Source organism: Bombus affinis, chromosome 4 (assembly GCF_024516045.1).
Source record: "Bombus affinis isolate iyBomAffi1 chromosome 4, iyBomAffi1.2, whole genome shotgun sequence".
Classification (NCBI taxonomy): Eukaryota; Metazoa; Arthropoda; class Insecta; order Hymenoptera; family Apidae; genus Bombus; species Bombus affinis.
Genome location: NC_066347.1, coordinates 2,273,124 through 2,285,170, shown reverse-complemented (window position 1 = coordinate 2,285,170; position 12,047 = coordinate 2,273,124). Strand labels below are relative to the sequence as shown.

Here is a 12,047-nt window from a genome sequence, read left to right as displayed (position 1 = left end):
TTAAAATTTAATGTACTTGGTAAAAAATTCATTATAAATTTAATTAGTATTTTGAAGTCTATTTAGAAGTAATTATATTATCAAATTGTTAATTATATAAATTCTGTCTATTATTACGTTAGCAATTTTAAATTATCATTAGACTGCGGAATTTTGTTTATTTATGGGAAATTTAAAGATAGTGAAATGCACAGAATGTACATAATATGCAAAGATATATAAAATCTTCAAGGTACGAAATTCGTTATAATATTTAGTGGATAAAATTGATCTGCGCCTAGGTTCTACTTTTTAAAATTATATTCATAAAGATGTGAATTTATATAAACATCCCCAGTCTAATAATCATTATCGTCTTAAACATGAAAAATAATATTTTTAAATGAAAAGTCGAAAGTAACTTTTTCAACTCGTTTGAGATAACTGGAAATACTTTTTTGATAACGAACTAATCTTTTAAGTAACGAAATATTTTATGCAACAAAGTATGATTAACCAGTTTGTTTGTTAAGAACTATAAAATATTTAGCAAGTCATTATTGAAAAATTTCAGCAATGGTTCAACTATCCATCTGAATGTTAGTTCAAACATTTCTAATTCTCGCGGACCCGTAACTGGTGTGGGTGCGTGTGTGCGTCCCTAGTTTCCCCTGTATATGCGCGTGCGTGTGTACATATATATACTTATATATACGTATATATACATTATACATTATTATTATTATATAAATTTCGATCGATCCTAGTGTATCGAACTGACAATATTAAAATTGATCGGACTTATGGTTTAACCGACAATAACATATTTGTTAAGGGCATTCGAGAAGTAGTGTTACGCGTGAGTCAAAAGAATCTGCTCTTCCGTGCTGTGCATCAAAGTACACGAGATCTTAGTGTTAACGATCTATTCACATGCTCGATCACACGATTCACGTTCCCGTGCTCCAGTGTATCTCCGATTAACGCATTATCAACGAGATGTATTATGTTCATCATCGATTCAGGTCTCTTAAACAGTGACGATAAGACTGATTTAAGACGTGACATTAAAATCAGTGAATTTCACTGTGAAATTTCGCATACTTGCTTGATCCTCCTTTGTAGCTTACATCGTTAAAGCTTAAAGGTTGAAAGAAGTTGGTAAAAGAAGTTTCACGAGCTCGAATTTCTTGAACTATTATTATTTACAATTTTACAATTGTAAGTAGACAGAGTATGTGAGATATTTGAAATGCTTATGGGTTCCATTAAAATTTTATCATCACGATCTACCGTTAATCGTGAACTTTCCATTGTTACCTATTTGGCAATGTTTGAAATAGAATTATTCAAATAAAGCAATATCTGTAGTAATATGCATTACAGAAGTAGATTGGTACGTTGTAACGATCAATTAACATTTTTTACAAAAATCTTCTCAAAACTTCTGAAACGTTGTCACTATGCGTCGAATAGGATTTTATGCGAAGTTCGAATTGATAACGCGACAAATTGTTCGTTGATAATGCGTTAGAACGTCGGCACCTGATATCAGTTTGAATATCTTAAAGTTGGAAGATACGTAGACATTGATTTGTCGCGTGTATTATTGTCACGGCTGAAGAGTTGAAGGCCATTATTCGCGATCATGGCATGCCCTGGTATTTAACTATAATCGCGATTTACCCTGTGAAACGTTCTCTCTTCTGTGTCCATTGACGTTAAATCTCTCAGAGGTAATCACTAATTCGCACTCTCTTATAGCGGTTTCATAATTAATACAGATGAGATGAAACGATAATCTTAATAAACCCGTGGTGGGCAATTTAAAGAAAATCTATTTTGACTGTTCAAATAAACGAAATAGCGGGCCTGTTCTATTATAATACACGTAGCTGCAAGTTAGGACGAGAACAAAAAGCAAACAAAAATGAGTCATTGTTACACACGCCGGTAAGTCTGGTTTGTTAATAATTATTACAACAATAATTATGTAAAATATGTATGTATACTGTAATTTTGAGTGTATTATGTAATTAAAAAAAAAGATAAGAAATACTGATTATTGACAATAAATTGTAAGCCGATGTTTTCAAATACTCATAATTTTCTTTCAGACGGCTAAAAGTGACAAAGCCAAGATTTTGACATTTGCGTAGTACTTTTTAAAGAAATCATTAATTATCAAAAATGTCTAGTTTTATTTTATGAAAATCAAATACATATGATTATTATTTTGACACACACTAATATACATGTAGTTTTATTTTACAATTATATTTATTTGATAAAATTCCTAGTCCAAAAGCCAGTGATATAAATACACACGCCTTTGAGCACAAGAAACAACCTCATTTGAAGTGAAAGTTCAGTGTTAGACAAACATGATTCACCAGGTATGCTTAACTGCTACTTGCCGAATCGGAAATAAACAGGTATGTTCCGGCTGGATTTTGTTGGTGCCATAAGGTAAGTCAATTAGTTTTAATAAACAAGCTTAGTACGACTGCTCCAACTCAACTACCATCGATAAACCATTCACAAAATGGTAAATTAAGGTTGTTTACTTACGTCATCGTACACACGAATTTTGTTGGTGTCATAAGGTACGGAGCGATTAACTTTAACCAAAAGGCTGGATGTGACTCCCCTAACTCTGCTACCATTCCCTGACCACTTCTGGTCATTCACAAAACAGTTAATTATTAAGTTAATTAATTGCATTACTATAATTGAATTATAATTACATTATTAAGTTATAATTAATTAATAGAAACACAAGACTGTTCAGGGCTCAAAGATTTTGAGACGGAATTTCTTGGGAACCAGTGGGAATTTTTGGCCCAAAAGTGAGGATTTATTCTAAGCGAGTATAATCTGTAAGGGGATGGCACGCGAAATCTGTCCGCGAATAATGGCTTAATTGCACACGAATGAACGAATCCACTATAATTGGCCGTGGTATGTATATGCTTTCCCGGAAATCGAGGCTCGCCACGAACATCCGTCGAAGATGCAACACCCTGGGCGGTACTAACTCTATCGAAGCATCAATATTCTACCTAACAACGTGCACATTTCGCGATGCATCGTGCATACGTGCACTGGCGTGCGTAAAATCGCAGAGAGAAGCTATTGAACGCGTGAAGCAGCTGGCGACTTTCTAAAGTCCCCCCCGGGGATCCTCTGTATCCCTACGGTGACTTTGCATGTTGCAATCGGTCGAGAGAAGCGGCGGGAAGCACTTTTACTGATTTTTCACCACCGCGTGTCTGAATGTTATATCACAAACCACGCGAGCGCGGGAGATGGCGGTCAGTGTCTTGAGATATCTCATGTTCGTCCTCTTTGCTGCGCTGCAGTATCGTAAGTAGTTTGTCGACGCTCGATTATCGACTGCCGGTCCCCTTTTCACGCTCAAAATCCGAGCCAAAAATCGAAGTTTCGCGCAAACCACGAGAAAATATAACAGTCGATTTAACTTAATCTTGGAACTTTGGAAGTTGCGAGTTGGAAATTGTCGCGTTGGTGTTCGAATGGCGTTGGAGGGACGACTTATGACTCGTCCGTCATCTGAGAGAAACTATATCCTGTTTTGATATTTAGTGCGTGATTTCTAAAGTGTACTCGAGTAAAATTTGGTGGCATTAAGGAAATTGGGTCTGGTGTTGGCGGTGTTTTGGTGTAGTAATGGGCTTGTAGAGGTAGCTTCCGAATAGGACAGAGTAATTTTATGAAATAATTGGAAATTAAGGAAATATGTATGTTGCCAGTCACAAATATTAAGATATCTATTTGTTACGTTTCTTGAAGAATTGTAGCAAATTTAGTGTGCTTTCATTTTCATTTAGTGTTTTAGATTTTATGACATACGTGTACGATGTGATTTATAATAAAATAATTAGAGAAGCTATGAACCGCATTCAATTCGTATTATATATTAGTATAAGGCAGTGCATATTGATGAATAATTAATTGATTTAATATTACGATTGTTAGAAGACTTCTGACAGAAACAATTTTTGACGAAAATATTTGTTGCCTAGAAAAATATCTTATTACATGTTTCATTGTAAAAAGTTCAAAGAAATGTGACGTTTAAACGTAATGCGAATAATTAGCAACATAGTTACTTATTAATATAGTACATTCTAAATTTCCACGTTAAAATGTTAAGTAAAAAGTGAAACTGTTTGTATGATAAAATTTGTGAATAATTAACAAACCGAAGATAAATGACTAAAAAATATTAAACATAGTGCCTACAAATTTATTACTTTTATTTATAATCTACAACTAAACGATTTTATTGATTTACCAGTAATGTCAAGAATCGTCAATAATCACTAAAGCTATCGTTATAAAAAATTTTGCAGTATTCGATTATTTAGACGTTAACGAGTAGATCAGAAATCAAAGGTCGCTTTTTACAACCTTAAAGAGAATTATGTCAATGCTATTTTACTTGTCATCGTTAATTAAATGCTTACCTACATTTTCATATTATTGCCGCAAGAATGCATTTAACGAAAGAAGAGCAACAAAAAGTTAATAAAAGCGATACAGCGAAACAATCGGCCTTTACCTGTTTCTCTGGTTTCTTAGAACGGTCGAATGGTTTTTTCTGCGAAAGCTATATTTATAAATGATTGATCTTGGACAATCGGCAGTTAACCAGCCGTAGAAAAATGATTTATGTGAAATCGGGATCGAGGAAATTAAATAGGTATAATCGGTATGCAGATCGGTAATATACGTCGATTTCGTTCTTAGATTATGTGAGTGCGGAGACAAAAACGTTCAAGGATCTGTTTAACAGTACATCCTGTGCGAAACCACCCTTTGAATGCCCACATCCACAGATAGGATTTTATTTGTACACAAGGTAAGGTTGTTTTAAATTAATTTAATTAAATTATGTAAACGAAAATAACGGTAAATTATTTTACTCTAACTTATATATATATAATATTAATAAATTATATAAATTGAGTTATATAAACACAATTGTATATACACGTTACACATACATTATATATACACATCAATTATGTATGTACATTATTCGAATTTCCTTCCGTGTAGTATACTTTCTTGTTCATCATATTTTATATATTTTCTGATTTAGTAATGAGAAGTTTTGCGAACATTCAGTTTCTTGTGAATTTGTCAAGCTTATTAAATAATTATAAGGAAAGCATAAAACGGTACACCTTATAAGAAGTACTTCAAGATGATTACGTGAAAAATTGTAAAGGAAGAATAGTTGTTTTAAATGAAATAAATAGAAATGTGTTAAATAAATGACTTCCTATTTGAAGCGTTATTACAAATTTTATTATAATAAACGATTTAAATATGTTTTTATTTAGCAAGTGTCTTCTTACATAAACTAGTACTTTATTTTAAAATCCTTACAATTAGCGATATAAGAAATGCTACTTCTTTTAATTCGTTGAAATAAATCATTCATCAAACTGTCGTAATTCCTTAGCGTTAACTAAATGATAATAACCATGATGGATAACACGAGTTAAACCATTCAATTTCAGCTACTTAACGATTGAAACCATGATCTAAAACCATACTCTAAAACTATACTCTAAAACTGCAATATCTAAAATCGTACAGAATTTATTTCTCGAAAGTCAATGTAGCAAACGATCTGTTAAAATTGTTTGTTAAAAATAACGCTTCTCTGTAACATCCTATATAACTATCGTCGTACCATATTATTTGTCTTGGCTATACGAATAATACGCTGAGCGCTTCAGGAAACTCTAGATGAAGAAATTGTAACTTTCTATTATCGCCGGTTTTATTTTGTATCGCGTTTTCCGCTACCGCCTCGAAATTCGATCTCGTTTCAACGAGATGACGAAAAAATTACGCTTTGCGACACTAGCCGTTCTAACTTTCGGTGAAATTTCCCATTTACTTTTGCGTCAGCTGAACGCTTCGCGGTTCCTCAACTTACTTTCGTTCGACGTTCGAGAATGTTCACCTCGAACCTGAATGTTGCCCGTAAGGAAGAACGTGGACATACGACTCTCGATTTCAAGATCACGATCACTCCGTCTCGAGCTGAAAGTGTGGCCTCGTTTCAAAGTTCACCTTTCTCCGGTAACTAACAGTGTCTTGGCACGTTCTAAGTGCTTTTACTCATTCACATTTTCCTTTTTTGTCGCGTCGATTAGATTGTTCTTTTCTGTACCACGCTATCTTGCTTAATAGCGAAAATCGAATACTTACGTTGATTCGTTACAGCGTATATTTTAAAAATTAAGATTATTCACTTTCGTTTGTATTGGTTCCTAAGCGAGGTATTAGATTTGCTTCGTTTCTAGAAACGATATTTATTAAAAATTCGAGAGATTATAGTATCAGATTGTACATTTTTCTACATTTATGAGAAATTTGAAGATGCAAATATAGACAGAATGTGTATAAAATGCTAAAATATAGAAAATATCTAAAGTATACTACTCGTTATAATACTTAGGCATTTCCTTGGTTGTGTTCAGAAGAACATGAGTGCATAAATGCCCGTAACATAATTATCATGAAGGAGTGACTAACGCGTTCATAAAGACGTGTCTAGTAATGTACGAATATTATTAAAGTCAAAGGAATAGGATTCGATAAAAGAAATATCGTAACGCGAGTGAAACTCCATTCGAGATTATAAGGTCGTTGACATTCGCTTCGTAGATTCATATACAATATAACGTACGACTATCTAATATTTATTTAATACTTGATATTTGATGAAACTTAACAAGTAGTTATTTTAAAAAAGTATCTATATTTAGTATATGTATAATTACCAAGAATACTGCAATAATAAACATATTATAATTATGTTAAAGTCTAAGATATTATACTTTATTATATTTAGCGTTGATATATCATTTTGCTTTAGAAACTGACTTTTCTCTTGTTTTATTCAATGCGCACGCATTTCTTTACTTTCTTAGGAAGATCGTTGAATAGGTGAATGTAACTTTCTTGGAACTGCCATTTTTCAGAGAAACACAAAAGAAGCCTCTACGCATTAACGTACAAAGGTTCGAGGCACTTCAGTACTCCAAATTCAATAAGTCACATCCCACGAAAATTATTATCCACGGTTTTGGTGGAGGGAGGAATTTAATACCCAGCCCGGATCTTCGAAGAGGTAACGTTTGAAGAATATTATAACTTAGTTCAGTTTATCATTTCGTATTATTCTTAACATAGTTTAATTTTACTAAATCTGTCTTTTAGAGAAATTTAAGAATCGTACGATTAGGTTTTGATAGTAACGCAATTACATTTTTATTGTTTAAAAATTTTACACAATTTCCTTACATTTTAGAATAATAACGTAATAAACGATTTATTGAATATGTATTTCACACGAAAGTGACCAATTTCGGTGATGAGAGTTTCTGCGAGAGAGTGTGAAAGTTTTTATCGCATTTCTCGACTATTCGAAAAGTTGTAAAATTTTACTTGGTACGAGAAAAATAGCGACTCACGTTATATGTCAGTAACTTTCATACTCTGATTGATCCACAATTTAAAACATCGTAAATGTTGCAATTGGTTTTGTCTAACTCTTCTGTGACGATAAAAAAGGAATTTAATGGAAAATTACCTTTCTTATGAAGTATCGTTCGATTCATTCGATGTTGTAAAAGTAATAATTTATGTTTGATAATAACTTACAATCATAAACGAGAGTAAAATGTATGGAAAATTTTGCTTTTCAGTGATTTTTATAACTGAATCCAGAAAAATTATAAGCTATATCGCCTCGAATAGACGTATATGTATATCTATATAACATAAAAAAAGTAACATTTATACGATAATGGAAAATAATTTTTCAGTAACTGTATATCGTTTCAAAGAAATAAAAACCAATTGCCTGTTAGCTCGCAGTTTTTGGTCGATGAAAATTAAAAGATTCGAACAAGTAGCGTGGGCTGTGCAGTGCGCGATGGTCTCGATGTATGAAACTTTCGATTTCAGCATATTTCACGCGAGGCGATTACAATATTATAATCGTCGATTACGGTTCGTTGGTGCGCGAGCCTTGTCTGTCGCAAATACAATGGGGTCCAGATTTCTGTTCACGATGTATTGCTCAATTGGTAAGGTACTTGAGGGATCATCCTCGTGGAACGAGGGTGGAGAATATACACGTGCTCGGATACAGCGTGGGTGCGCATATAGCTGGTCTGATTGCGAATTATTTGCCCGATGACAAGCTTGGAAGGATTACAGGTAATGTGTGTAATTTTATTATTTAATCGCATCTTTTCTTTTCGCTCTCATTAACGATCAGGTTAACGAAATTCTGTTAGAACCTTAATATAGTGACGTATGCTAAGGTAAACTCTAATAATAAGGCAAATTTGGTCCTATACATGTTTATTCAACCATTCGCGGAGAGACACGATCGCGAGAAAGCACGTCAACGGGAGACGTAAATTCCCGTTCCGATTAGATAATCGACGCCACGAACTGATCGATCCCCTGATTTCTGTTACGATAATAGGGGTGGTTCAATTGAGTTTACACTGAATTAAGGTATAAATTAATGTTTATTCCAACAACTTTGTATAGAAGATAATTACACTGATGCGTATGTATAAGTTAAGTAAGTGATTGATTTAAGGGTAGAAATCCGGTAATGACATGTTGACTATTCTAACGATGAAGAATAAATAAAATAAAGTGACGATGCTGTGTCGGAGGAAAGCTAGTGATGGGTGTGTCTAACGCAAGGGACCATCGGATTTATTGATGACAATTTTGGTTAGGAAAGTGAGGGTAGTAGACATGATTCTGATTCGATAAAAGAAGGTTGGTGGACTAGGAAGGGTCTTGGCCGCCTTCGATAGAAGGTTGCTAGTGTGAAGTATCATACGTGAGAAAAACTAACTTTTCCGTGTCTTCGCGTAGTAAATAATAAGCTTTAGAAACGATTCAGTAAAGAAATGTTTGTTCGGTCTGAAGAACCTTGGCTAAAAAATTCCTGAGATTCATGATAGGTCCTTAAGACTATTGAGGGTACGCAATAAGGATGTGCGGACATCTGGTTGCCATCTTGTCCGCGATGTGTGGCCTGATCTAGGTAGAGTGTCACCCGACGTAACAATATATATATCGTAGATTTTTATTTGTCATAGCACCAGTTTGTTCTAGCATAAATTATATATTGAAAGATATATATTTTTTGAGATGATTCAATGTTGGTGTTAAATCTACCACTCGATTTAAATAGGAAAAATTAAATGGAACGTGAAAGATATAAGTGAATTTGTTTAATCTTTTCATATTGTATCCATATCTAAATTAATTAGCTTTTTCATTGTGTTTTGCTAAGTCAGGACTAAAATTATGTAAAAAAGTAATCAAGATAAATTTAAACTAATTTTTAACAAATAAATCTTAAACGATATAAATACACGGATACAGTATGTAATTTCTAATTTAATTTAATTTATATGTACTTACACGAATCTTCTTCATTGTCTAGATATTTAGAATCACAGCTTATGAATATCCTCTTGTCTTTTTTCACATACCCCTGTTTTTTAAATACCCTCTACATCCATGGATATCCCACAAACTAATCTTATTCTGGATTAATCGATATTTTTTTTCTCTCCTTAAGTAGCTAAATTATTTACGACGATCTTCCAAAAATAGTAAAGTAGGTTGGCCTACCATGAAAATGAAAAATCGCTCTCTAACGCGAATGAATTTCCATGTTGGCTTTTTTTCTCGATTAGGACTCGATCCAACGATATTTTTCTACATGAATGGAAACCGGTCGATGGATTTAGACGAAACGGACGCGCATTTCGTCGATGTGATCCACACTGGTGCCGGGATTTTGGGTCAATGGGGACCGACCGGGCACGCAGATTTCTATGTGAACGGAGGTTCCAGTCAGCCCGGATGCGCGACGACTTCCTTGCTCCGTAAGTAATATGACCCATTTTCACTTATCTCAACGAGCAAGAGAGATTCAGACCTTTTGAGAATTGCGTGTATTGTGTTAGCTGTTGGCTGTTATTTGTTAAATAGCAAAATGATCGGTTGCATGTTGTTTATGAAGCATTCAGAGAGGCATTAAAGAAAGTAAATTGAGGAGAAACGATCGTGTTGGCGTTAAACCAGAAACGAATGACAGCTTCGTCTAGTTTCAGTTCTCTTGAAAGTATATAATTTGACTTTTTATAAAACGAGTTGTTATTACGAACTTTCTTAATGCAAGGAATTTTGTTGAACGTTGTGACAATTATGGAAGATATTAGAAATTAAAAGAATATTAAGATTTTGTTTCTTCAGTCTAAGTTTAGTCAGGAATTAAATTGAATTGTCCAAGTTGCTACATTTATGCGTATTAGATATTTTCGAAATTTCTATTTTTATTGAAATTTAGATTGCTCTATTTGTGTAAAATTTGGACAAACAGTGAATTTCGAAATATTCTTTTTAAAGGCACGAACCTTTTAGAATATAGAAATACGTATAGTTAAAAGAATATATCTTGTACATTTTATAATTTATAGCTTTATTTATTAAGAAGTTCGATGAAACCGTAAGTATGGTAATTCGTTTTTCTTATCGTTAATTTATAATCATTTCTTTGTCTTGAAATTTTAATTTTAAATCGAGTCTCATTAAATGCTATGGATTGGTATACGGAATGGAGAAGGAGATCATTATCCTTTGAACTTGTGAAAATACGTAATTATGACTCCTCATAGAGTGACCTTATCATTAGAGAAAACGTTCTACGGGACGGATGGTCGACTGTGAATGAAATCAGTGAAATGTTTCGTCCGCAGAGACGTTGTCGTGCGACCACACAAAAGTGACGCCTTATTACATAGAATCAATCACGACGAAAGTAGGATTCTGGGCAGCGCCGTGTGGAAATCTCTTTTCCTACCTGATCGGCTGGTGCAATCCGAAACTCGAAGAGCACATACTCATGGGAGAAGACGCCCCACATACGTAAGTATTTTTAATTAAAACAAAAATGATTAATTTTCAAAGAGTTATAAAAGTTGTACCTATAACTGCACTTTTGCACAATTACCAATAGCTTATTAATAATACGATAATAATAGTAATTCGTAATATATAAAATTGCAAACACTGTTTGCACAGAAACAGAAGATTACAGCCCGCAATTTATACAAAGTTATTGAATAAATGGCCATAGGCTTTTAAAATATTTTTGATCGATGTACGATAAATATAAATATCCAAGAAAGAATAGAACAATTCCAAGGAAGATTAAAGAAAGAGTAAAAAACTGAAAAAAAGAACGTTGATTTGAAATGTTACAGAGCACGAGGCATCTACTATCTCTCAACAAACGCACACAAACCATACGCCCGCGGCCTTCCCGTAAAAAGCCAACGAACGACAAATCGGAAACGATCGTCCTCCCGCCAGTACTAAGCTTACTGAAGCAGTTAATCAACATAATTATAGAATAATTATAGAATAATTATAGTATACGCGGTTATTAGTTGTATGTATTGTATGCTGTGTTATGTTTGCCTCTGTTGTTTTCTTGTATATTTTTTAATTAGTTTTTACGTAATAAACTATTGTGCTACGTAACCTACCATCAACCGCCGCATACTATTGCTAGTTTACCGATTAATGTATTTATGCCACTGGATTCTATTGTTATGGCGTTCCAAGAATTATCGCTTTTTCCGATTCTGTCAATTTTTATGGAATCGTTCGGCGTTTAATGATCGTACGATCCTCGGTTTTCGTTATTATAATATACGTAATTATAATATACTTAAATCTATTCTTTATCGTCACGGCTCATCGTTTTTCTATCTGTGATGAATATGAATGTAAATTATAATTAGAAATAGACAAATTATTATATTAACGAAATGGACGAATTGAGAGCGAAGCTATCCTTTATAATGATATTGGTGTCTAATCAGGATAAAATAAATATTAAACTTAAAACGGAAGGAAAAAATAGTCTTGAAATGAGTTATTGAAAACAAAAATTGCTATATCTCCTTAAC

General features: G+C 33.4%; 1 protein-coding gene across 1 annotated transcript; it reads left to right on the top strand.

Moving 5' to 3' along the window:
* The first annotated feature begins 2,931 nt into the window (after positions 1-2,931).
* Positions 2,932-11,779, top strand: LOC126915291 (lipase member H). The gene is made up of 7 exons (XM_050719851.1): positions 2,932-3,345; positions 4,753-4,864; positions 7,008-7,156; positions 7,996-8,250; positions 9,765-9,956; positions 10,830-10,998; positions 11,337-11,779. The coding sequence occupies exons 1-7, from the start codon at positions 3,288-3,290 to the stop codon at positions 11,449-11,451; spliced, it is 1,050 nt and encodes a 349-aa protein (XP_050575808.1). The 5' UTR covers positions 2,932-3,287; the 3' UTR covers positions 11,452-11,779.
* The last annotated feature ends 268 nt before the right edge of the window (positions 11,780-12,047 follow it).

What these genes read in the sequence shown, in the direction of transcription:
- LOC126915291 (XM_050719851.1), top strand. Translation starts at nt 3,288, where the DNA reads ATGGCGGTCAGTGTCTTGAGATATCTCATGTTCGTCCTCTTTGCTGCG. An exon ending in CAGCCCGGATCTTCGAAGAG is followed by an intron (nt 7,157 to 7,995) that starts GTAACGTTTGAA and finishes TTTCGATTTCAG; the next exon opens with CATATTTCACGCGAGGCGAT. An exon ending in CAAGCTTGGAAGGATTACAG is followed by an intron (nt 8,251 to 9,764) that starts GTAATGTGTGTA and finishes TTTCTCGATTAG; the next exon opens with GACTCGATCCAACGATATTT.